The sequence below is a fragment of the Saimiri boliviensis genome, chromosome 9 (genome assembly GCF_048565385.1).
Source record: "Saimiri boliviensis isolate mSaiBol1 chromosome 9, mSaiBol1.pri, whole genome shotgun sequence".
Lineage (NCBI taxonomy): Eukaryota > Metazoa > Chordata > Mammalia > Primates > Cebidae > Saimiri > Saimiri boliviensis.
In genome coordinates this window covers 13,923,650-13,950,501 of record NC_133457.1, presented here as the reverse complement: position 1 = coordinate 13,950,501, position 26,852 = coordinate 13,923,650, and the positions used below count along the sequence as shown (strand labels likewise).

General features: G+C 38.9%; 1 protein-coding gene across 4 annotated transcripts in view; it reads right to left on the bottom strand.

The window, feature by feature from the left end:
- Positions 1 to 26,852, bottom strand: part of RNF13 (ring finger protein 13) — a 221,307-nt gene that overhangs the window by 117,836 nt on the left and 76,619 nt on the right. For all 4 annotated transcript variants that reach the window (XM_074405484.1, XM_074405483.1, XM_010335778.3 and 1 more), the window contains one exon: positions 9,504 to 9,633. In XM_074405484.1, the coding sequence (XP_074261585.1) occupies positions 9,504 to 9,617 (114 nt within the window). In that variant the 5' untranslated portion in view covers positions 9,618 to 9,633. Of the gene's footprint in view, positions 1 to 9,503; positions 9,634 to 26,852 lie in introns of those variants that run through there.

Genomic DNA, 26,852 nt, shown 5'->3' with positions numbered 1-26,852 from the left:
AATAAAATACGTAGTTTGAACTACAGTAATTATAACATTGAGATATAGAATAAGTTTTGTTACTGAGTGAAACCCTTTTTGAAACTGCTTTGACTTTCTTTAAAGCAAAATATTGTCTCATATTGCCTCTTAAAACCATACTGTTTAAAACAAAAATGTTCCTACAGTGAACAAGACTAACAAAGGTGCTTTACGTTTCTGATACAAGGAGGGAGGGGCGTGATGCTTACCAAATTAAAGCATGTTTACTGTTTAAAAATCTGAAGTAGTAGGCTGGGTCTACAATTCCTTCACTAGAGGACATCAACATACATTCCACAATACCTGCGTAAAGCACAGGGAACACTGCTGGCAAAAAGGATTGACTATTCTTCCATACTTAACATTTTGTTTTGTCTCTACATTTAAAAATAAAGCTCACTAGCAATCATGTTCACTTTAAAAAAAATACAGCTCAGATAGTTTTGTATCTTCTCAAGGGGCTGAGTGAAGTATAATCAGAATAATTATAATGAAGATTAAAACCATATATAAAACACTTGCTATGTGTCAGATACTATTCTAAGCAGTTTATCTTATTTAATCATTCCCACAACACTCCAGTTTATATAAAGAAATAAAGAAACTGTGGCACTTATAGCAGCTGAATAATTTGATCAAGGTCATATATCTCCGTAAGTTCCCAGAGGACAACACTGAAAATCATTTAACCCATCAGGCGGCTGGATCATAAAATAGCAATCCACCTCAGGCATAAAAGAAAGAAAGAAGGCAAAAGGATGGGCAGGCATTAAAAACAAGAGAGGGGAAAAGGAGAGACACAAAATAGAAGAAATCAAAGGAGAGAAAGGAGACAAGAAGAACTTCATTCCCTGATCAGTCCATAAATCCTCTAACTCATTTCAAAAGTCATGCCAAGAATATTCTGAGAACTTTATGACCAATTTAGAAGAGAGATTTGAATAGCAATGGACTCAGTCTTTAAAGGTTCTATTTCCACTCTACCTCAAAAAGAGCAAGACTATTCCCAAAAACAACCTAATCTACGAGTTCCCTACTACAGAGGACAACAGGGGGTGAGAAACCTCATATGGATTACTAAAATCGTTTGCCTTCAAAAGCTATAGTATGGAAACCAACCTGGCTCTCCCAAGTTCTACAATGATCTCAGAATCTTCCAGAATTGCTGCAACGTGCAGAAACACAGAGAGGGACCACATCAAGCTTTGGTCAGCAACAATTCTGGCTCTTTTATTTCTCACCTGATATCATTAAGCAAATCAGTGGCACCCAGAAAGTAAAACCAAATCCTTAACACAGACCTAGAGTATAAGCATGTATATTTTTTTTCTACCTTCACAGAAAAAGAGAAATAAAAAATATGTATAGATGCTCCTCAACTTACAATGGGGCTACATCTGGATAAACCCATCGAAATTAAAAATATCTGTTAACATGTTTCATAAGTCAAATTCTACTTATGATATTTTCAATTTATGATGGGGTTGTTGGACCATAATCTCATCATAAGGAGCATAATGAATGCATATCACTTTTAGATCATCATAAAGTCAAAAAGTCACTAGTCAACCCGTCTTAAGCTGGAGACCATCTGCATACTCCCCACTGTGGAGGACAGTAACACAGTAGCCAAGAGAGGCTAACTAAGGTTTTGAGCAGCAATCTTCTTCTCTAAAAACTTTTCTATCCATCATCAAAGGCAGGACCACTGTGCTTCTCTTCTGACTCATTAGTGATAATCTTGGATTGAAATTTCCCATGGGCATCTTGTAGAATTTCTTAACTACTAAGATACTACTGAGATCTTGTAGTCATTAAGACATATACTAGGTACCAAGAAAAACAGTAAAACTCTTCCTAAGTACACAGCAGGCAGGTATGTGTGCACAAGTATCCACGTGTGCACACATACCCTCATGAGCAACATCATTTATCAGGTACTGATTATTCATGAGATCTTACATTAGATATGAAGCAATAAAAAATGAACAAGGGGGTGAATGCCGGGAAGATGGGCGCCTAAGAACAGCTCAGGACTTCGGCTCCCAGTGAAAGTGCAGAGGGTGAGTGGATGCCACATTTCCAGACAAATTTTTATTGCCCACAGACCAGGAGACACCCAGGCAGAGGGGTCACCAGCGCCACTGTTCTGGCTGGTGCGGCTGTTTTGGCCCCTGCGGGGCTGATTTGGCCCACATGGCTGCTTTGACCACGCCCTGTTGCGGCGGTTCTCCGTACAAAAGCAACTGGTCTGGGAGCCCTATTAGCTGGCGATTGGAGCCCTGAGACGGCAGAGTTGCCCATTCATCTGAAATAGCGAGCCAGGCCAGGAGATTCCTAGGGAAAAAAAACCACCAGGAGCCGGTGCCGCTGTTTGAGCTGACTCAGTGAGTCACAGCACGGGAGATCCCGGCGCCTTTTCAGCAAGCGACTGGAACCTGGGTCGTTCAACTTAAAAAATAATAAAGTCTCTGAGTCAGGGAGCCAGGTGATCAGGCTCGGCTGGTCCCATCACCCACCCCCAACAACAAGGAAAACAAAAACAGTGATTGAAAACGCTCTGGCTTGAGCCTTTCACAGCAAGCACAGCTGAACCCGGGATGGTCCAGCTCAGTGGGGGAGGGGCGTCTGCCATTACTGAGACTCTCCACCACTATGGAGGCAGGCTGCCGTTGCCGATGCAACACCTGCCACAACAGAGAGAGTCCGCCATAACAGAGGCGGGGCCACTGTTGCCAAGGCAGTTCTAACTATGCCCATATAAACAGGACTGCAGGGAAGACCACAGGGCAGCTGGGCGGAGCCCATAGCAGCTCAGCAAAGCCTCTGCAGGCAGACAGTGGCCAGGTGGGCTGATAGCTGGGGCAGACCTGAAAGAAAAAACAAGGGCAGCAGCACAACGGAAATTCATGAAGCCCTAACTCCCCGGGACAGAGCACCTGGGAATAAAAAGTGGTTTATGAGTTCAGCTGCAGCAGACCTAAACGTACCTGCCCAGCAGCTCTGAATGAACAATGGAGCTCACAGCTCAGGACTTAAGCCCCAATAAAAGATAGACTGTCTCCTCAAGTAGCTCCCTGACCCCCATAGATCCAAAGACTCACCTCATAAAGAAGAGAATGGACTGACAGTTGGCGAGCATCCTTCTGGGACAAAGATAGCGGAAGAGGAAACTGATAGCAACCCTTACTGTTCTGCAGCTGCTGCAGGTGATCCCCAGGCAAGCAGGACCTGGAGAGGACCTCAGCAGTCCTACAGCAGAGGGGCCAGACTGTTAGAAGGAAAGCTTAAAAAAAAAAGAACTAACTTCAGCATCCACGAACTAGAAGCTCACTCAGAGACCCAATCTGAAAGACACTAACTACAAAGACAACAGCTGGATAAACCCACAAAAATGGGAAGAAACCAGCGCAAAAAGGATGAAAACTCCCAAAAACAGAACACCTCTCCTCCTAAAAGGGATCACAACTCCTCACCAGCAAGGGAACCAGACCGGAGGCAGAAGGAGTGTGATGAAATGACAGAATCAGACTTCAGAAGGTGGGTAGTAAGAAACTACAGTGAGCTAAAAGAACATGTTCTGCCGGGCGCGGTGGCTCAAGCCTGTAATCCCAGCACTTTGGGAGGCCGAGGCGGGTGGATCACGAGGTCGAGAGATCGAGACCATCCTGGTCAACAAGGTGAAACCCCGTCTCTACTAAAAATACAAAAAGTTAGCTGGGCATGGTGGTGCGTGCCTGTAATCCCAGCTACTTAGGAGGCTGAGGCAGGAGAATTGCCTGAGCCCAGGAGGCGGAGGTTGCGGTGAGCCGAGATCGTGCCATTGCACTCCAGCCTGGGTAACAAGAGCGAAACTCCGTCTCAAAAAAAAAAAAAAAAAAGAACATGTTCTAACCCAATGCAAAGAAACTAGGAACCTTGAAAAAAGGTTGGACGAAATGCTAACGAGAATGGACACAGAGAGAGGATTATAAGTGAACTGATGGAGCTGAAAAACACAACACGAGAACTTCGTGAAGCATGCACAAGTTTCAATAGCCGAATTGACCAAGCAGAAGAAAGGATATCAGAGGTCGAAGATCAACTCAATGAAATAAAAAGAGAAGGCAAGAATAGAGAAAAAAGCGCAAAAAGGAATGAACAAAATCTTCAAGAAATGTGGGACTATGTGAAAAGACCTAATCTATGTTTGACAGGTGTACCTGAATGTGATGAAGAGAATGAATCCAAGCTGGAAAATACTCTTCAGGATATTATCCAGGAAAACTTCCCCAACCTAGCAAGGCAGGCCAATATTCAAATCCAGGAAATACAGAGAATACCATAAAGATATTCCTCAAGAAGAGCAACCCCAAGGCACATAATCATCAGATTCACCAGGGTTGAAATGAAAGAGAAAATGCTAAAGGCAGCCAGAGAGAAAGGTTGGGTTACCCACAAAGGGAAGCTCATTAGACTCACAGCAGATCTCTCAGCAGAAACTCTACAAGCCAGAAGAGATTGGGGGCCAATATTCAACATCCTTAAAGAAAAGAACTTTCAACCCAGAATCTCCTATCCAGCCAAACTAAGCTTCATAAGTGAAGGAAAAATAAAATCCTTTGAGAACAAGCAAGTACTCAGAGATTTCATCACTGCCAAACCTGCTCTACAAGAACTCTTGAAAGAGGCTCGACACATATAAAGGAATAACCAGTACCAGCCACTCCAAAAACATACCAAATGGTAAAAGAGCATCAACACAATAAAGAATCTACATCAACTAACCAACAAAATAGCCAGGTAGCATCAAATCGACAGTATCAAATTCACACATAACAATACTATCCCTAAATGTAAATGGACTAAATGCCCCAATCAAAAAACAGAGACTGGCAAATTGGATAAAAAGCCAAAACCCATCAGTGTGCTGTATCCAGGAAACCTATCTTACATGCAAGGATACACAAAGGCTCAAAATAAAGGGATGGAGGAAGATCTACCAAGCAAATGGAGAGCAAAAAAAAGCAGGAGTTGAAATTCTCATCTCTGATAAAATAGACTTTAAAGCAACAAAGATCAAAAGAGACAAAGAAGGACATTACATAGTGGTAAAAGGATCACTGCAACAAGAACAGCTAATGATCCTAAATATATACGCACCCAATACAGGAGCACCCAGATACATAAGGCAAGTTCTTAATGACTTACAAAGAGACTTAGACTCCCACACAATAATAGTGGGAGACTTTAACACCCCATTGTCAATATTAGACAGATCAACCAGACAGAAAATCAACAAGGATATCCAGGACCTGAACTCAGACCTGGAACAAGCAAACCTAATAGATATTTACAGAACTCTCCACCCCAAATCCACAGAATATACATTCTTCTCAGCACCACATCGCACCTACTCTAAAACTGACCACATAATTGGCAATAAATCACTGCTCAGCAAATGCAAAAGAACAGAAATCATAACAAACAGTCTCTCAGACCACAGTGCAATTGAGTTAGAACTCAGAATGCAGAAACTAACTCAGAACCACACAGCTTCATGGAAACTGAACAACTTGCTCTTGAATGTTGACTGGATAAACAATGAAATGAAGGCAGAAATAAAGATGTTCTTCGAAACCAACAAGAACGAAGACACACATACCAGAATCTCTGGGACACATTTAAAGCAGTCTCTAGAGGAAAATATATAGCAATGAGTGCCCACATGAGAAGAAAGGAGAGATCTAAAACTGACACCCTATCATCAAAATTGAAAGAGCTAGAGGAGCAAGATCAAAAAAACTCAAAACCTAGCAGAAGACAGGAAATAACTAAGATCAGAGCAGAACTGAAGGAAATAGAGACACAAAAAACTCTTCAAAAAATCAATAAATCCAGGAGCTGGTTTTTCGAAAACATCAACAAAATAGACCACTAGCCAGATTAATAAAAAAGAGAGAATAACCAAATTGATGCAATAAAAAATAAAGGGGATATCACCACAGATTCCACAGAAATCCAAACCATCATCAGAGATTATTACAAACAACTCTATGCACATAAACTAGTAAATCTGGAAGAAATGGATAAATTCCTGGACACCTGTATCCTCCCAAGCCTAAACCCAGAAGAAGCCGAAACCCTGAATAGACCAATAACAAGATCTGAAGTCGAGGCAGCAATAAAGAGCCTACCACCCAAAAAAAGCCCAGGTCCAGATGGGTTCACAGCCGAATTCTACCAGACATACAAAGAGGAGCTGCTACCATTCCTTCTGAAGCTATTCCAGACAATCCAAAAAGAGGGAATCCTTCCCAAATCATTTTATGAGACAAACATCATCCTGATACCAAAACCCGGCAGAGACTCAACAAGAAAAGAAAACTTCAGGCCAATATCCATGATGAACATAGATGCAAAAATCTTCAATAAAATACTGGCAAGCTGACTGCAACAGCATATCAAAAAGCTCATCCACCATGATCAAGTAGGATTCATCCCAGGGATGCAAGGCTGGTTCAACATACACAAGTCCATAAACATAATTCACCACATAAACAGAACCAAAGACAAAAACCACATGATTATCTCAAATGATGCAGAGAAGGCCTCTGACAAAATTCAATAGCCCTTTATGCCAAAAAACCTCAATAAACTAGGTACTGATGGAACGTATCTCAAAATAATAAAAGCTATTTATGACAAACCAACAGCCAATATCATACTGAATGGGCAAAAACTGGAAGCATTCCCTTTGAAATCTGGCACTAGACAAGGATGCCCTCTCTCACCACTCCTATTCAATATAGTACTGGAAGTTCTAGCCAGAGCAATCAGGCAAGAAAAAGAAAGAAAGGGTATTTAAATTGGAAAGGAGGAAATCAAATTGTCTCTATTTGCAGATGACATGACTGTATATCTAGAAGACCCCATCATCTCAGCCCAAAATCTCCTGAAACTGATAAACAACTTCAGCAAAGTCTCAGGATACAAAATCAACGTGCAAAAATCACAAGCATTCCTATACACCAGTAACAGACTTAAAGAGAGCCAAATCAAGAACGAACTGCCATTCGCAATTGCCACAAAGAGAATAAAATACCTAGGAATACAACTAACAAGGAACGTAAAGGACTTCTTCAAGGAGAACTACAAGCCACTGCTCAACAAAATAAGAGAGGACACAAACAGATGGAGAAACATTCCATGTTCATGGTTAGGAAGAATCAACATCATGAAAATGGCCATACTGCCCAAAGTAATTTACAAATTCAATGCTATTCCCATCAAGCTACCAATGACCTTCTTCACAGAACTGAAAAAAACACCTTAAACTTCATATGGAACCAAAAGAGAGGCCGCATAGCCAAGTCAATTCTAAGCAAAAAGAACAAAGCAGGAGGTATCACACTACCGGACTTCAAACTATACTACAAGGCTACAGTAATCAAAACAGCATGGTACTGGTACCAAAACAGAGATATAGACCAATGGAACAGAACAGAGGCCTCAGAGGAAATACAACATATCTACAACCATCCGATCTTCGACAAACCTGACAAAAACAAGCAATGGGGAAATGATTCCCTGTTTAATAAATGGTGTTGGGAAAACTGGCTAGCCATGTGCAGAAAGCAGAAACAGGACCCCTTCCTGACACCTTACACCAAAATTAACTCCAGATGGATTAAAGACTTAAACATCAGACATAACACCAAAAAAACTCTAGAAGAAAATCTAGGCAAAACCATTCAGGACATAGGCGTAGGCAAGGACTTCATGACCACAATGCCAAAAGCAATGGCAACAAAAGCCAAAATAGACAAATGGGACCTAATCAAACTCTACAACTTCTGCACGGCAAAAGAAACAGTCAGTAGAGTGAATCGGCAACCAACAGAATGGGAAAAAATTTTTGCAGTCTACCCATCTGTCAAGGGGCTGATATCCAGAATTTACAAAGAACTAAAACAGATCTACAAGAAAAAAACAAACAAGCCCATTCAAAAATGGGCAAAGGATATGAACAGACACTTTACAAGAGAAGACATACAGGAGGCCAACAAACATATGAAAAATGCTCATCATCACTGGTCATTAGAGAAATGCAATTCAAAACCACATTGAGATACCATCTCACACCAGTTAGAATGGCGATCATTAAAAAATCTGAAAACAACAGATGCTGGAGAGGATATGGAGAAATAGGAACACTTTTACACTGTTGGTGGGAGTGTAAATTAATCTAACCATTGTGGAAGACAGTGTGGCAATTCCTCAATGACCTAAAAATAGAAATCCCATTTGATCCAGCAATCCCATTACTGGGTATATATCCAAAGGATTATAAATCATTCTACTATAAGGACAGGTGCACACGAATGTTCATTGTAGCACTGTTTACAATAGCAAAGACCTGGAACCAACCCAAATGCCCACTGATGATAGACTGGATAGGGAAAATGTGGTACATATACACCATGGAATATTACGCAGCCATCAAAAACAATGTGTTTGTGTCCTTTGTAGGGACATGGATGAACCTGGAAACCATCATTCTCAGCAAACTAACACAAGAGCAGAAAATCAAACACCACATGTTCTCACTCATAGGCGGGTGTTGAACAATGAGAACACATGGACACAGGGAGGGGAGCACTACACGCTGGGGTCCATTGGGGGTCAATGGGGGAGGAACGGGGAGGTGGGGAGGTGGAAAGAGATAGCATGGGGAGAAATGACAGATACAGGTGAGGGGAAGGAAGGCAGCAAATCACACTGCCATGTGTGTACCTATGCAACAATCTTGCATGTTCTTCACATGTACCCCAAAACCTAAAATGCAATGAAAAAAATAAATAAATAATAAAAAATAAATAAAAATTTAAAAAAAAAATGAACAAGGGGCCAGGCGTGATGGCTCACACCTGTAATCCCAGCACTTTGGGAGGCCAAGGCAGGCAGATCACCTAAGGCCAGGAGTTCAAGACCAGCCTGACCAATATGGTAAAATCCTGTCTCTACTAAAAATACAAAAAATTTAGTCAGGCGTGGTGGCACATGCCTGTAATCCCAGCACTTTGGGAGGCCGAATTGGGTGGATCACCTGAGATCAGGAGTTTGAGGTCAGCCTGGTCAACACGGTAAAACCCTGTCTCTACTAAAAATACAAAAAAATTAGTGAGGCATGGTGGCACAAGCCTGTAATCCCAGCTACTCAGGAGGCTGAGGCAGAAGAACTGCTTAAACCCGGGAGGCAGAGGTTGCAGTGAGCCAGGACCATGCCACTGCACTCCAGCCTGGGCAACAAGAATGAAAATCCATCTCAAAAAAAAAAAAAAAAAGAATAAGGTACCCCAATGTCAAGTAACTGTAACTGTATGAAAGTGTTGGGGTATGTTTTTAGATTAAAATGTCGTAAGATTCTATCATTCGGGGCTTTTTTTAAAGCTTTTCTTTAAGGGATGTTTCTAGACATTAATAAATTTTACTGTACTTACTGCTAAAATGTCTGCTTCTACAGGTAGTAGGTTTAAGAATGCAAAGAGCTGGACAGTCAAGATGGTGTAGACTTGTGTGGCTGACAGCATGAGCATCCCTATGGAGAGCAGCATCTCGCTGTAAAATCACCTGGAAGACAAGGATGTAAGTAACAATGAGAGCTGGTGCTTTGTCCCAGGGATCAGATCATTTGATATATTAATTCCCAATGTCCAAAAATATCCCTTTTAATTACAAACACGTATTAAAATTAAAGCTTTAATTTCAAAAGCACAAGAACTTACACAGATTTGGACATTTAGGTAAACACCCACATTTAGTCAGTACCTATATAACTCATGATGACAAAGTTCTGTGTTTTAATCACAAAACAAACATCCTCCCATAGTGCTCAGTTTACAGTACAGCTTGTGTTACTAACTCAATTTTCAGAGAAACTAGATTTCAACCAAAATAATGGTTTAAAACACACATACTAGTACTTTTGCTTTAAAATAGAAATTTTTCTACAATAAATGCTTAGCTTCTGGTTTAATATAAATAAATTCACATGTAAATTTGCTTTTCATTTGCTATTGTATATTGTACCCACAACAGAAAATGTCAAAAAATTAATAGCCACTTATTATAAAGGAATACTTTTTGTTCATTAGCTCCTAACAATCTACACTTTTTCTCTCTCTACATCTAAATGGCAACAGTGTAACTACCTCTCCCAACTTCACCCTATTCACTATGAATAGTGAATACTTCTCTATTTTAGCAAAAAGATACCATGAAAAGACTAAATGTTGACCCATAAATATAAAAATTCTTATTGGTAAGCCTCAATCAATTGTATTATGTACTTTTAAACAAGTAAGAACAAACATTACAGAAACAATGGCTTTTATAATGAATTATTTCATTAAATATCCCACACTCATGTAATATTCATTTTGATGATGGTTAGTATGGATAAGTGCTCGGGATGTAGAAACTGTCATACAGACTCAAACTCTGAAAACGTTCACTAAGACACTGGAAGTAAAATATCTGTAAATAAATGTTAAGTTATCATTTACAAAGCCATTAATATCAGAGATAAAAATTAAAATGACAACATGTTAAAAGAATAGATTTGTCCCTTAATGACAGAAAGTAAATCAGTGGTTGCCTAGGGATTGGCAGGGCATGGGGGAAAAGCCTGAGGGAGTGGAAAAGTGGGAATGAGGAATGACGCTAAGGAGTAAGGTTATTGGGGGAGAGATGATGAAAATGTTCTAACATCAGACTGTGGTGATGGTTGCACAACTCTATAAATATGCTAAAAATCACTGTACTGTAAACTTTAATTGGTTGAATTTTACAGTGTGAGAATTGTATCTCAATAAAGCTTTTTTAAAATGTCTAGATTTGTTGCCATTCATTTCTTAAATAAAATAGATTTCATAACATTACAGAAAAGAGTTTAAGAGAGCAGGCTTGAGATTGCTATCCCTAGAAAGGTCTGCTTGCAAGGCTGGCTCCTGGCTGACATCTAGAAATTTAGATTTCAGGACAGTTTCCACCATTTCCTAGTAAGAACAGCTCAGTGTGCCTACACTTTACAAACAAGGTGGTTTGTGCTGAACACCTGTTTTCCTTCTGAGTACCTAGAATTTTGTACATGCTAGGCAGAGAGTGTCTATAGGAACAATTCCTAATATAAACTCTGTGCACAGAGTCTCTAATAAGCTTCCCCGGTAGGTATTTTACATGTGTTGTCACATCTTGCTGGAGGAATTAAATATATCCTGCCTAACTCCACTGGGAAAAGACCCTTAGAAGAATACACTGATTTACTCTGGACTTTACCCCATGTGCCTTTTCCCCTCATTGATTTTGTTTTGTATCCTTTTGCTGTAATAAATCACAGCCATAAGTACAACCATGTGCTGAGTCTTGTAAATCCTTCTAGTGAATCACTGACAGTGGATAATTGCTGGTTAGAAATCCTACCATAAAAACATACAAATATTTACAAAATCAGATATATTTGCTATTAAATTTTAGTAGGAAGAAGTATGCACCACATTGACCAATGACCTCTTTGGGAAACCGAATCTGAATAAAAACTTGACTTTCCTTGGGAAGCCGAGGCGAGTAGTTCATGAGGTCAAGAGATCGAGACCATCCTGGCCAACATGGTGAAACCCATCTCTACTAAAAATACAAAAATTAGCTGCGCAAGCCTGTAGTCTCAGCTACTCAGGAGGCTGAGGCAGGAGAATTGCTTGAACCTGGGAGACGGAGGTTGCAGTGAGCCAAGATCTCACCACTGCACTCCAGCCTGGCACCTGGCGATGGAGCAAGACTGTCTCAAAAAAAAAAAAAAAAAAAAAAAAAACTTGACTTTTCATCTAAAGTTCTGGAATTTCCAGCTAACTTTGGGGAAGGAAAAGGGAGACAGAGTTTAGAGGGAAAATAAAAGACAGGAAAAATAACCAAAACAACTAATATTGATCACTTATAAGTGCCAGGCTTGCTGTGACATGTAAGCATGTTATTGAGTTAACTAATTTAATCCTAACCTCCCTATACGGTACATATAATTTCACAAATGGAGAAAACTTAGAAACTGTTAAGCGACTTGCCCAAGATAAAACAATAAATAATAGCAAAGCTAGGATTCAAACCCAACAGTTTCTAAATTCCACATTCTAAACCCCTACTGAAAACAGCATCAATATCCATCCAAGGTTGATGTTCAAAGAGTAGAGTACAGCCCCTTACCTATATAGGTATTCCAGAGCTTCAAAAGCCAATGTTCATGGAGCAACAGTCACTAGTTTTCTTTTACTTTGTATATGAGAGTGTATGTGTGTATACTATGTGTATTCAATGATATGTGTTATGTTTTGAGGGGTGTTTTGCATTTATTACCTTTTTAAATAATGTTCAGGAGTTTTGCTTTATACTCTCTATTTAAAAAACTAATTCTTGTTCCTTGTAGAAAATGTGGGGAAAATAAACATTATAAATAATCCTCAAATTTAGGAATAACTAGTGTTCATACTTTGATGCGTAACTTTCCAGTCTTTTAGCAATGTATAGAGTTGTCCCTTGGTATCCACGGGGGTTGGTTCCAGGACTCCCTGCAGATACCAGAATCTGAGGATGCTCAAGTTCCTTATGTAAAATGATGTAGTATTTGCATATAAACTACACACATCCTCCCAAATACTTTAAAACATCTCTTGATTGCTTATAATATATAACACAATGTAAATGCTATGTAAATAGTGGTTACGCTGTATTGTTTCAAGAATGACAAGAAAAATAGTTTGTACATGTTCACTACAGATGATTTCTTTCCCCAAATATTTTCACTCTGTAGTTGATTGAATCCATGGATGTAGAACCCATGGAAACGGAGAGCCAACTGCCCACTCAAATACATTTTTAGCCAACTGCACATTCAAAATTGGGGGCACACTATGGATATTGTTTTATTAATTGTATTTTTTTCACTTATGGTACTATGAATATTTTCCTAATTCTCCTCAAAAACCATAGCAGATACCTGTCCATGAAATACTCTGGAGATTCCCTCCCTTTCAAGCATTTTTTCTTTTTTTTTTTTTAACTTTAAGTTCTGGGGTACATGTGCAGTATGTGCAGGTTTGTTACATAGGTATACACGTGCCATGGTGGTTTGCTGCATCCATCACCCCGTCATCTACATTAGGTATTTCTCCTAATGCTATCCCTCCTCTATCCCCCCCATCCCTTGCTATCCCTCCCCTAGCCTCCAACTCCCTGCTATCCCTCCCCTAGCCCCCCATCCCCTGCTATCCCTCCCCTAGCCCCCATCCCCTGCTATCCCTCCCCTAGCCCCCCATCCCTTGCTATCCCTCTCCTAGCCCCCCACCCCCTGCTATCCTTCCCCTAGCCCTCGACTGCCTGCTATCCCTCCCCTAGGCCCCCACTCCCCAACAGGTCCCAGTGTGTGATGTTCCCCTCCCTGTGTCTATGTTCTCATTGTCCAACACCTACTTATGAGTGAAAACATGTGGTCAAGCACTAGTTTTTCTTAATCTATTTCTCACATTGGGTTTCCATATGTGATCTGTTTATACGAAATAAAAAATTACTGGTCAAAAATATGATGCATACTGGCCACATGATATTCTTTATGAATATTCTTTAATGGGCTAAATAGGAATTCCTACTGTTGGAGATTTCTTTTTTTTTTTAAGAAAAACTCTGCAATAAATATTATTTTAATTACACCTATAGGTACACCCTTAATATTTTTTAGATTAAAGTCACAGAAGTGGCTGGCATTATAATAACTGCAGTAAAAAATACAGAATCTATAGATCTGGGTTTATGTCCCAGCACTATCCCATACTAATAGTGTGATTTGGTGGTAAATGTTTAAACTACATAAATTGTTTTATCTCTAAAAGAAGGATCAGTAAGACCTGTAAGACAACTCTGTAGAATAAATACAATTATGAACAGAAGGGCTTAACACAGCAATGGAATATATTGTGGAATATATTCCAGGAAATATTGGAAGGAAGACCACAGTGAGAGGGTAAGTACAATTTGAAAATTTTAAAACTTAATATTTGGGGAACAGTCTGGTGGACATGTGCATAGGCAATAATAAACACCTAGAGCTCCACACACAAGGCAAAAAAGAGACTTAGGAATCATCAGTAGATAGGAATAACTGAAGTGATCTTAATGTAAAAGTGAAAATCAAAAAGAGAAGAGTACTAAAAAAACTCTGAGGAATATTTAAGTTTCAAAGGCAGAGAAAAGAACTTTAAAATGAATGTGGGGGGAAGTAAGGCATTGGCCAACAGAAGTACATGTTGGAGAACGATCACTTCAGTTATTCCTATCTACTGATGATTCCCAAGGTGCAAGAAGGTCTAAAATTTTCACATTTAAGCATCTGCCCAGGCCGAGCACAGTGGTTCATGCCTATAATCCTAACACTTCGGGAGGCCAAGGCAAGTGGATCCCCTGAGGTCAGGAGTTCCAGATCAGCCTGGCCAACATGGGGAAACCCTGTCTCTACTGAAAATACAAAAATTAGCCAGGCATAGTGTCATGTGCTTACAATCCCAGCTACTTGGGGGAGGCTGAGGCACGGGAACGGCTTGAACCCAGGAAGCAGAGGTTACAGTGAGCCAAGATCATGCCACTGCACACCAGCTGGGGCAACAGAGCAAGACTCCATTTCAAAAATATATTTAAAAAGAATCTGTCCAACATAAACAATTTTATTTCCCTATACTCTACCACTCACCCGTGCTCTGATCAACTCACTGTTTCCAGCAAACACCTTGCTGGCATTGTATCTTCATTCATGTGTTACTCAGGAACTAAAATACACTCCCTTCTATCTTCAAAAGAGAATTTGAAGTAAAACTACAAATCTTATGAAATTGCAAAATTTTGTGTACATTTAAGTATAGGCAGTTTCTGTGAAAAAGATCTACAGTTATTAACATGCTCTCAAATAAGCACATGGATTTCGTTGTTGCTGCTGGGTTTTGTTTTCATTTAAATCTTCCCTTTTCCAGAAAGCTGCCTAAGGAGAAAGGTTAGCAAACTTAAATTCTTTGATACATCTTCTAGCACTTAATAAACTCAATTAAAATAAATGCAGGCTGTCAGCTGTATTACTAGGCAATATTATTTATGGTAAAAATGACTCCTTATTTGTGAAAAGTATTTAAACTGAAAAGACTGTATATTAACTATAAAAGCTTATTACAAAAACATAAACAAAAAAAATCTCTGATTCCCTGCAGTGTGTGTTTCTTGAAAGCAAGCATCACACTTGAGGGAAGCTGGAGCTACTGACTGACTATTAAAAGAAGTGTCCCTTTCATGTACAATACTTTAGTATGCTGAGGTGACAGACATCCACGTATTTATCTCACTGGTTACAATCCAGTACACTCTTTGATGAGTATAAAAGCTTTATCTAAATGAATGTAAGGCTTCCCAATAAAGATGCATTTTATGCTTATATGTTGCACTCCTAGTCTCTATCCTCCTACTTCCAACCAAGCTAGTGGAACTGGAATCAGGTAATAGCCCATCAGTTATTGAGAGTCTGGATGCCAATCAGAACCCCTGACCATGCTGGTGGACAGTGAGTGTGGTACCTTTCTTCCCCATAACAATTCTTACTGGTCTCTCATCCTTGAACTTATTCAACTGTTGGAGTCTGCACAGACTACAACTAATACTGATCACTTACTAAGTATTACACTGAGCAAACAATACAATAAAGTATTGCTTGTTGAGACTCGTATCCCCCCAACAAATAAAATATCCATCTTGAGGATATTTTAGAACCAATTTTTTTTAGAACCATTTTTGGAAGCAGAGAACACATAGAAAAAAAATTTAGTAGAATCTTGCTGATGACCAACATCTACCTCTTTTCCTCCTTCCCTTTATCCTTTTCCTCCTCCTTGTTCCCCTCCTTTCCCAGCTCATATTAACATAGACAGAACATAACTTTGTATTCATTTTGAGTATGCCTATAATAAAAAAAAAAAAAGACGTTTCTCCAAAGGAAGAAGGTTGAAAGTAGAGAATATACAAGGAACCCTTAAGAACTACCATAGAGGCTTCTAGAGATGTGTCCACCACCACCATCTTTGATCACATCTAATTTGGTCTACTATTTGACATAATTCTACTAGTTATTAACAAACATTTTATCTGAAATCAGCTTCCTGACTCTAAAGATTTTTCCAACTGGCAAATTCCAATTTTACTTTGTTCAGTCTGTACTATAACACTTCAGATGTATTATTGCAAAACTATTTTAAATCAATTCTAACAAGCATTTTAGCTCTAACTTCAAGCTTACAAGAATTGTCTGGAATGGTTAAGAAATAAGTAAGATATCACAAGATGGGTGTCTTGGTTGAGGGCAATGCTTCAATTTCTACAAATTCAAATAAACAAAGACAGCATAATAGGACAGAATGAGGAAATGGCATGAAACTGTTGTACATCAAAAGAGATGAGAAATATTAAAAACAAATGCAATATACAGTTCCATTAAATCAACAATAAAAAGACATTTTGTAAATGATGGAGACAATGTAAATATGGTCCAGATATTAGATATCTTTAAAAAAATCCTTAGATATGATGATAGTATTATGGCTGATGCGGGTTTGGCTGTGTCCCCACCTAAATCTCATCTTGAATTCCCAGGTGTTGTGGGAGAAACCTGGTAAGAGGTAACTGAATCATGGTGCAGGTCTTTCCCATGCTATTCTCCTAAGAGTGAATAAGTCCCATGAGACCTGATAGGTTTATAAAGGGGAGTTTCCCTGCAAACTCTATTCTCCTGTCTGCTATCATGTGAGATGTGCCTTTCATGCTCCACCATGATTGTGAGGCCTCCCCAGCCACGTGGAACTTTAAGTCCATTAAACCTCTTTCTTTTGTAAATGGCTCAGTTTCAGGTACGTCTTTAACAGCAGCATGAAAATGAACTAATACAGTAAGGTATCAGGAGAGGGGGGTGCTGATGAAAAAATGCCAAAAAATGTGGAAGTGGCTTTGGAACTGGGTAACAGAGGTTGGAACAGTTTGGAGGGCTCAGAAGAGCCTCTCTTGGTTTTTTGTGAAATCAGTCTTTTGATTTTATAGGCTCATAGGCAGAAAGGATAGCCTTTGAGGCTTTGGACTGATGGGATGAGACTTTGGACTGTGGACTTTTAGTTAATGCTGAGATGTATTAAGACTTTGAGGACTGTTGGCAAGGCATGATTGATTTTGAAATATGAGGACTGAGATTTGGGAGGGGCCAGAGGCAGGTATTTCTTCATAGCAGTATGAAAATGGACTATACAGTATGTGTTAGAAGTTCTAGTTGTCAGAATTCCTGGAAGTCTTGATGCTTTTTAAGGAACACTATGAAGTTATTGATATATTTAGTTGGGGTGTGAGCTGAGAACACTATTGTGGAGGAAATTTTATAGTACCTTATGCATGCTACATACATGATCATAATCACATTTGTAGGAAAAATAAACTATTAAAAGATGTTTTACTGGCCATTATAAATTTTCCACTAAAATAGTTAACCAATTGCTCACTTATTTTTTTCTGTTAGTGTTTGGTATAAGGTCCGTTTATTGAAGAAAAAAAAAATGGAAATTACTGTTTGTCTATTCTTTTTGCAAATTTGGAAAGAATGACAATTCTTTTAGTAGTATAATATTGTGGTCCAGTTCTTGAGATGCTCATAAAGGTCAGGAATGTAGCTTCAGAATCAATGAGGTCTGAGCTTACGTGGAAGATTTCTTATGGAGATGGTTGGCTGTTTTGTGAGTGTTATTTAGCACTGAAGCAGTTGGTATCACACTGTTGAGTCAGAATTAAAATTTATTTTGAAGTGAATTTCCTGAAAGCAATACTGGTCTTAAAAAATCATTGTCACAGATTTAAATGTGAAGTTAGGATTTACTGTGATGCTTGGGAAATTTTTAAATTTTTCAGTGACCAGCATTAGACAAGGAACTACCATCTGTCTTCTATACAGATAGTCATGCCATACAGATAATCATGTGTGGCAGGCATTTTGTTCAGTTTCTCAAAAATGACCAAGAGAAAAATCAGCAAAACCAAGAGTTGGTTAAAAAAAAAAAAAAAAAATCAATGAAATTAACAAACCTTTCATTATATTCATTAAAGAAAACAAGAGGAGACTCAACTAAAATCAGAAATGAAAGAGGAGACATAATCACCAATTTTACAGAAATAAAAAGGATTGTGAATGTACTGTGAACAACTGTATGCCAAGATACTGGATTACCTAGATGAAATGGAAAGACATAACCTCCCTGAACTGAATCATGAAAAAATAGAAAACCTGCACAGACCTATGGGAGATTGAAGCAATAATCAAAAACATTCCAAGAAAGAAAAGCCTGGAATCAGACAGCTTCATTGGTGAATTCTACCAAATATTTAAGGAAGAATCAATATCATTTTTTCTCAATTTACCCAAAAAACTGAAAAAGAGGGAACACCTCCTAACTCTTTCTTAAGGGACCAAAATTACCCTGATACCAAAGTCAAACAAGGATACTACAAAAAAAGAAAAAGGAAAAAAAAAAAAAGAAAACTGTAGACCATTATCTCTTAGGAGTGCTGATGTAAAAATCCCCATCAAAATGCCAGCAAAGTGAATTCAGCAGCACATTAAAAGCATTATACACATGACCAAGTCAGACTTATTCCTGGAATGCAAGGATGATTCTACATGTGTTACAATCAGTGTAATGTACCAAATTAAGAGAATAAAAACACAATCATTTCAATAAATGCAGAAAAAGCCTATTTGACAAATTTAACACCCTTTCATGATAAAATGCCCAACAAACTGAAAATAGAAACTACCTCAACAAAATAAAGGCCATATGTAAAAAACTGACAACGAATACCATAACTGGTCATAAAAGACTGAAAGCTTTTCCTCTAAGATCAGGAACAAGACAAGGATTCCTGCCTTTGCCATTTCTATTTATCATAGTATCAAAAGTCCTAGCCAGAGCAATTAGGCAAGAAAAAGAAATAAAAGTCATCTACATTAGAAAGGAATAAGTAAAATATCTTTGTTAGCAAATGATATGATCTTACATGTGGACAATCTTAAAGATTCCACAAAAGAAAAAAAATCTGATAGAACTATTAATAAAAGCATTCAGCAAACTTGCAGGATACAAAAATCACATACAAAAATCAATTGCATTTTCCTATAAACTAACAGTGAACTATCCAAAAATGAAATTAAGCAAACAATTCTATTTATATATCAACAAATAATAATATAGTTAGTAATAAATTAAACCAAGAAGGCAGAAGAACTGTACACTGAAAATTATAAAAGCTTGCTGAAATAAAGAAGACATAAAGGAATAAACATTCCATGTTTATGGATTGAGAAACTTAATACTGTTAAGATGTCAGTACTACCTAATGCAATCTATGGATTCAATGTAATCATTATTGAAATCCCAATGACCTTTCTGCAAAAATAGGAAAATCTATCCTAAACCACATGTGGAATCTCAAGGGACTCCAAATAGCCAAAACAACATTGAAAAATAAGAACACAGTTGTAGGTTGCATACTTCCTGATTTCAACACTTAACTACAAAATTACATTAATTAAAATAGTGTGTTACTGGTGTAAAGACAGACACATAGACCAATGGAATAGAATAAAGAGCTCAGGAATAAAGCCTCACATAGATGCTCAAATGACTTCTGACAGAAGTCCTCCTATGGTTTGGATATGGTTTGCTTGGCCCCATCCAAGTCTCATATTGATATTTGATCCCCAGTATTGGAGGTAGGGTCTGATGGGAGCTATTTGGATTATTGGGGTAGATCCCTCATGAATGGCTTGATGCCACTCTCGTGAGAGTGACTGAATTTTCACTCCTAATTCCTGTGAGAACTGGTGATTGAAAAGAGCCTGGCACTTTCTTCTCTCTCTCTCACTTCCTGCTCTTGCTATGTGGTGGGCTCCTTTTGGCTTTCTGCCACGAATAGAAGCAGCTTGAGGTTCTCACCAGATAGAGATATTGGCACTGTGCTTCTTGTACAGCTTGCAGAACTGTGGGCCAAATAAACCTCTTTTCTTTATAAATTACCCAGCTTCAGGTATTCCTTCATAGCAACACAAATGGACTAAGACATGTTTCAAGACCATTCGATGGAGAAAGGAGTTGTACACAGTCTTTTCAACAAATGGTGCTGGGAAAACTGAATATCTATACACAAAAGAATGAACTTGACCTTCACTTTATACCATATGCAACAATTAACTCACAATGGATCAGAGACCTAAACATTAGAGCTACTGTGTAAAACTCTTAGAAGAAAACATCGGGAGTGCTTCACAACAGTGGAATTGTCAATAATTTCTTGGACATGACACCAAAAACACAGACAACAAAAGAAAAAAATAGATGTTTGACTTCCTGAAAATTAAAATCTTTTTGTGCACTGAAGGACAGTACCAGCAGGGTGAAAACCTTTTTTTTTTTGAGATGGAGTTTTGCTCTTGTTGCCCACGCTGGAGTGCAATGGCATGATCTTGGCTTACCACAACCTCTATCTCCTGGGTTCAAGCGATTCTCCTGCCCCAGCTTCCCGAGTAGCTGGGATTACAGGCATGCGCCACCATGCCCAGCTAATTTTTTATTTTTTATTTTTTAGTAGAGATGGGGTTTATCTATTATGTTGGTCAGGCTGGTCTTAAACTCCCAACCTCAGGTGATCTGCCTGCCTCAGCCTCCCAAAGTGGCTTACAGGCATGAGCCACTGTGTCTGGCCAAGAAAACACTTTGCAATCATATATTTTATAAGGAATTGCTGTCTAGAATATACAATTCCTTTTTAAAAACAATTTTATTTCCATAGCTTCTTGGGGAACAGGTGGTATTTGATTACCTAAGTTCTTTAGTAGTAATTTGTGAGGTTTTGGTGGACCTGTCACCTGAGCAGTATACACCCTCACCCCTCTCCTACCCTTTCCCCAAGTCTCCAAAGTCCATTGTATCATTCTTATGCCTTTGCATTCTCATAGGTTAGCTCCCACTTAGGAGTGAGAACATACAATGTTTTGTTTTCCATTCCCAAGTTACTTCACTTAGAATAATAGTCTCTAGTTCTATCCAGGTTGCTGCAAATGCCATTAATTCATTCATTTTTATGGCAGAATAGTATTCCATTATATATACACACACCACAATTTCTTTATCCACTTATTGACTGATGGGCATTTGGGCTGCTTCCATATTTTTGCAATTGTGAATTGTGGTATTATAAACGTGTGTATAAATATCTTTTTCATATGACTTTTCCCCTGGGTAAAGTATTGGGATTACTAAATTCCCAATAGTGGGATTGCTGGATCAAATGGTAGTTCTGTTTTTGGTTCTTTAAGGAATTTCCACACCATTTCCCATAGTGGTTGTACTAGTTTACATTCCCACCATCAGTATAGAAGTATTCCCTTTCACCACATCCATGCCAAAGTCATTTTTTTTTTCTTGTTATGGCCATTCTTGCAGGAGTAAGGTGGTATTACATTGTGGTTCTGATTGGCATTTCTCTGATCATTAGTGATGTTGAGCATTTAAAAAAATTTTTTTGTTGTTCATTTGTCTATCTTCTTTTGAGAATTGCCTAGTAATGTCCTTAGCCCACTTTCTGGTGAGATTATTAATTCAGTGGCAGAAAACCAAACAACTCAACTGAAAAATGAGCATAGGACCTGAATAGACATTTTTTTCAAAGAAGACATACAAATGGCCAAAAACCACATGAAAAGATGCTCAACATCACTAACGTTGGGGAAATGCAAGTCAAGACCACAATGAGATACCACTTTACATCTATTTTAGTATGGCTATATGTGTACATACTGCATATATATGTTGATCATAAAATAGATGTAAAGTGGTATCTCATTGTGGTCTTGAATAAAAACAACATAAAATAATAATGTTGACAAGGATGTGAAGAAATAGTAACTGCATATTATTGGTGGAAAGTAAAATGGTGCAACCACTGGGAAAATGGTAATTCCTTAAAAAGAAAAAAATCAAACATAGAATTACCACATGATCCAGCAAGTTCACTTCTGGGCATATACCCCAAAGAATTTAAAGCAGGAACTCAGTTATTTTTTTTTGTAATTGCTAAAAGGTCTAAGCAACCCTAGTGTCCACTGGGAGATGAATGGATCAGTAACCTGTGGTATGTACATATAATGGAGTATTTCTCAGCCTACGAAAGGAAGAAAATTTTGATATGTGGTACAACATGGATGAAACATCAAGATATCATCCTAAGTGAAATCAGGTTGTCACAAAAGGACAAATATTGTATGATTCCACTTATATTAGGTACTTTGAGTAGTGAAATTCATAGAAACAAAGTGAAATTGTGCATGCCAATGGTCAAGGGACGGGGCATGAGTAATCAATGTTTAATGGGTACCCAGCTTCAGTTTGGGAAGATCAGAAAATTCTCAAGATGGATTGTGGTGATATTTGCACAACAGTGTGAATATAGTTAATGTCACTGAACTGTATGCTTTAAAATGTTTAAAAAATGGTAAATTTTATGTCTATTATTGCCACATTAAAAATGAGGCTGAAAGTCTTCTGAAAAGATCACTGAAGAGTTAAAACAATTTTTTCATGCCTTTAATAAACTTGGTATATAAATTCTCAAACACATAAAAAAAGTGGAGAAATAGTATAATGAATCTCAATGTAATCTTCACCTAGATTTAGCATGAATTTTTTTCTGAAGTGCTTTAAATGACAGATATCATGACATTTCTTTCCTAAGTACTTTACTATAATAGATAGCTCCAAAAACAAGGACTTTTTCTTACAGCTGTTGTATTAGTCCATTTTCATGCTGCTGATAAAGACACCCAAGACTGGACAACTTACAAAAGAAAGAGTTTTAATGGACTGACAGTTCTACGTGGCTGGGGAGGCCTCATAATCATGGCAAAGGGTGAAAAGCATGTGGCGGCAGACAACAGAAGAGAGCTTGTGCAGGGAAACTCTCCTTTATAAATCCATTAGCTCTCATGAGACATATTCACTATCACGAGAATAGTATAGGAAAGACCTGCCTCCATGGCTGAATTACCTCCCACCAGGTCCCTCCCCCAACATGTGGGAAGTCAAGATGAGATCTGGGTGGGAACACAGCTAAACCATATCATTCTGCCCTGGCCCTTCCCAAATCTCATGTCCTCCTATTTCAAAACCAATGATGCCTTCCCAACAGTTCCCCAAAGTCATAACTCATTTCGGCATTAACTCTAAAGTCCACATTCCAATGTCTCATCTGAGACAAGGCAAGTTCCTTCTGCCTATGAGCCTGTAAAATCAAAAGCCAAAAGCAAGCCAGTTCCTTCCTAGTTACAATGGGGTACAGGCATTATGTAATACAGTTGTTACAAGTGGGAGAAATTGGCCAAATCTAAAGGTCTGCATGCGGCTCCATGTAGGTCCAAAATCCAGCAGGGCAGTCAAATCTTAAAGCTCCAAAATGATCTCCTTTGACTCCATGTCTCACATCCATGTCATGCTGATGCAAGAGATATGCTCCTCTCATCTTGGGCAGCTCTCCCCCTGTGGCTTTGTAGGGTATAGCCTTTCTCCTGGCTGCTTTCACAGGCTGACATTGAGTGTGTACAGTGCAAGCTGTCAGTGGATCTATTTTGGAGTCTGGAGGACGGTGGTGCTCTTCTCACAGCTCCACTAGGTGGTGCCTCAGTAGGGACTCTGTGTGGGGGTTCCAACCCCACATTTCCTTTCCACGCTGCCCTAGCAGAGGTTCTCCACGAGGGCTCTGCCCCTGCAGCAAACTTTTGCCTGGGGATCCAGGCATTTCCATACAGATTCTGAAATCTAGGCAGAGATTCCCAAACCTCAATTCTTGACTTTTGTGTACTCACAGGCTCCGCACCATGTGGAAGCTGCCAAGGTTTGGAGATTGTACCCTTTGAAGTCATGGCTCAGACTGTACCTTGGTCCCTTTTAGCCATGGCTGGGGCGCAAGGCACCAAGTCCCAAGACTTCACAAAGTAGCAAGGCCCTGGGCCTGGTCCAGGAAACCAGAAACCAGTTTTTTCCTCCTAGGCCTCTGGGCCTGTGATGGGAAGGGCTGCCATGAAGACCTCTGACATGCCCTGGAAACATTTTACCCATTGTCTTGACAATTACCGTTTGGCTCCTCATTACTTAAGCAAACTTCTACAGCTGGCTTCAATTATTCCTCAGAAAAATGGGATTTTCTTTTCTATCACATGGTCAGGCTGCAAATTTTCTGAACTTTTATGTTCTGCTTCCTTTTTAAACATAAATTCCAATTCCAAACCATTTATCTTTGTGAATGTACAAAACTGACTGCTTTTAAGAGCACCCAAGTCACCTCTTGAACGCTTTACTGCTTAGAAATTTCTTCTGCCAGATAGCCTAAATCATCTCTCTCAAGTTAAAAGTTCCACAAATCTCTAGGGCAGGGACAAAATGCCACCAATCTCTTCGCTAAAGCTATCAAGAATCACCTTTCCACCAGTCCCTAATAAGTTCCTATCTCCTTCTGAGACGACTTTAGACTGGACTTCATTGACCATATCACTCTCAGCATTTTAGTCAAACCATTTAGCAAGTCTTTAGGAAGCTGCAAATTTCCCTACATTTTTCTGTCTTCTGAGCCCTCCAAACTGTTCCAACCTCTGCCTGTTACGACTTCCAAAGTCACTACCTTTTTAAATATAAGTTTTTAGGTATAGCAGTACCCACTCTTCTGGTACCAATTAACAATGTTAGTCTATTTTTGTACTGCTGTGAAGAACTACTCAAGACTGGATACTTTATAAAGAAAAAGAGGTTTAGGCCAGGCACGGTGGCTCCCACCTGTAATCCCAACACATTCAGAGGCCGAGGCGGGTAGATCATGAGATCAGGAGTTTGAGACTAGCCTGACCAACATAGTGAAACCCCGTCTCAAAAATAAGCTAGGAATGGTTGTGAGCACCTGCACAAAAATTAGCTGGGCATGGTGGCATGTGCCTGTAATCCCAGATACGCGGGAGGCTGAGGCAGAAGAATCGCTTCAATCCAGGAGGTGGAGGTTGCAGTGAGCTGAGATCACACCAGGGCACTCCAGCCTGGGCAACAGAGTGATACTCTGTCTAAAAAAAAAAAAATAAAAAATAAAAAAAAAATAAAAAAAAAAAAAAAGAAAGAAAAGAAAAAGAAAAAAAAGAAAGAAAAGAAAAAGAAAAAAAAGAAAAAAGAAAGAAAGAGAAAAAGAGGTTTAATGGACTCACAGTTCCACATGGCTGGGGAAGCCTCACAATCAGGACAGAAGATGAAGGAGGAGTAAAGGCACGTATTACATGGTGGCAGGCAAGAAAGCATGTGCAGGAGAAATTCCCTTTTATAAAACCATCAACTCTCACAATTCTTATTCACTATCACAAGAACAGCACAGAAAAAAAACACCCCCATGATTCAACTACCTCCCACCAGTTCCCTCCCACAACATATGGTGGTTATGGGAGCTACAATGCAAAATTAGATTTGGGTGGGGACACAGCCCAACCATATCACATACTATATTTGAATTCCCATCCTTTTTTAAAGCTTTTAAAGACAGTGAATCAGAAGTTGTCATAAGCAAAAGTGTTACATCAGAAAACAAAAACAACAATAGGGCTTCGCTTTTTAAGCAAAAATAAGATGCCCAGTATTTTTTTTGCAAGAAAGCAGAAGTTTGCCCAACAAATTCCTCTAATATAATGCATTCCAAAGTAAAAGCAAGCATACGCTAAGGTTTTTAACTACCACTATCAACCAAAGCAAAATGTTTTCCTCTGTGCAATATGATTTTTACAATTTTATTTTTTTCAACAAATGAAACAAAATGATCAATTTTTTACTTTTAACAGATTAAGAAACAGGTTCTTCCAGCTAGGCATGGTGGCTTACACCTGGTAATCCCAACACTTTGGGAGGCCTAAGTGGGTGGATCACCTGAGGTCAAGAGTTCAAGACTAGCCTGGTCAATACAGTGAAACCCCGTCTCTACTAAAAATACAAAAATTAGCTGGGCCTGGTTGCTCACGCCTGTAATCCCAGCTACTTGGGAGGCTGGGGCAGGAGAACTGCTTGAACCTGGGAGGCGGAGGTTGCACTGAGCCAAGATCACACCACTGCACACCAGCCTGGGTGACAGAGCAAAACTGTGTCTCAAAAAGAAAAAGAAAGAAAAAGAAAGAAAAAGATTTTTCCAAAATATCAAATTATTTCCAATATCAGGGCCCTCATACCAATTGTTCTCAACTCCAAAGTTACAGTTTCTCATTCAGTGTATGAGATGTGATCTGGTAATCTACACTATTCACATGATTAGCATGTACTAATAGAAAAAAAGCAGAAATAGGTTTTTCCAAAATATCAAATTATTTCTAATCTCAGGGCCTTCATACCAATTGTTCTTAACCCCAAAGTTATAGTTTCTCATTCAGTACATGAGATGTGATCTGGTAATCTATACTATTGACATGATTAGCATGTACTCCAGGTGATTCTTATAAATGGAAAGTACATTTTAGTCCAATATATCACAAATTACTCAGGGCCTGTGACAAAAATAAATTTTCCCAGGCCCCTCCCCTTGAGACGCAGTCAGAAAACCTGTAATTGGACTTAAAAAATGTTCCCTAGTGAGGCTGGGTACAATGGCTCACACCTGTAATACTAGCACTTTGGGAGGCC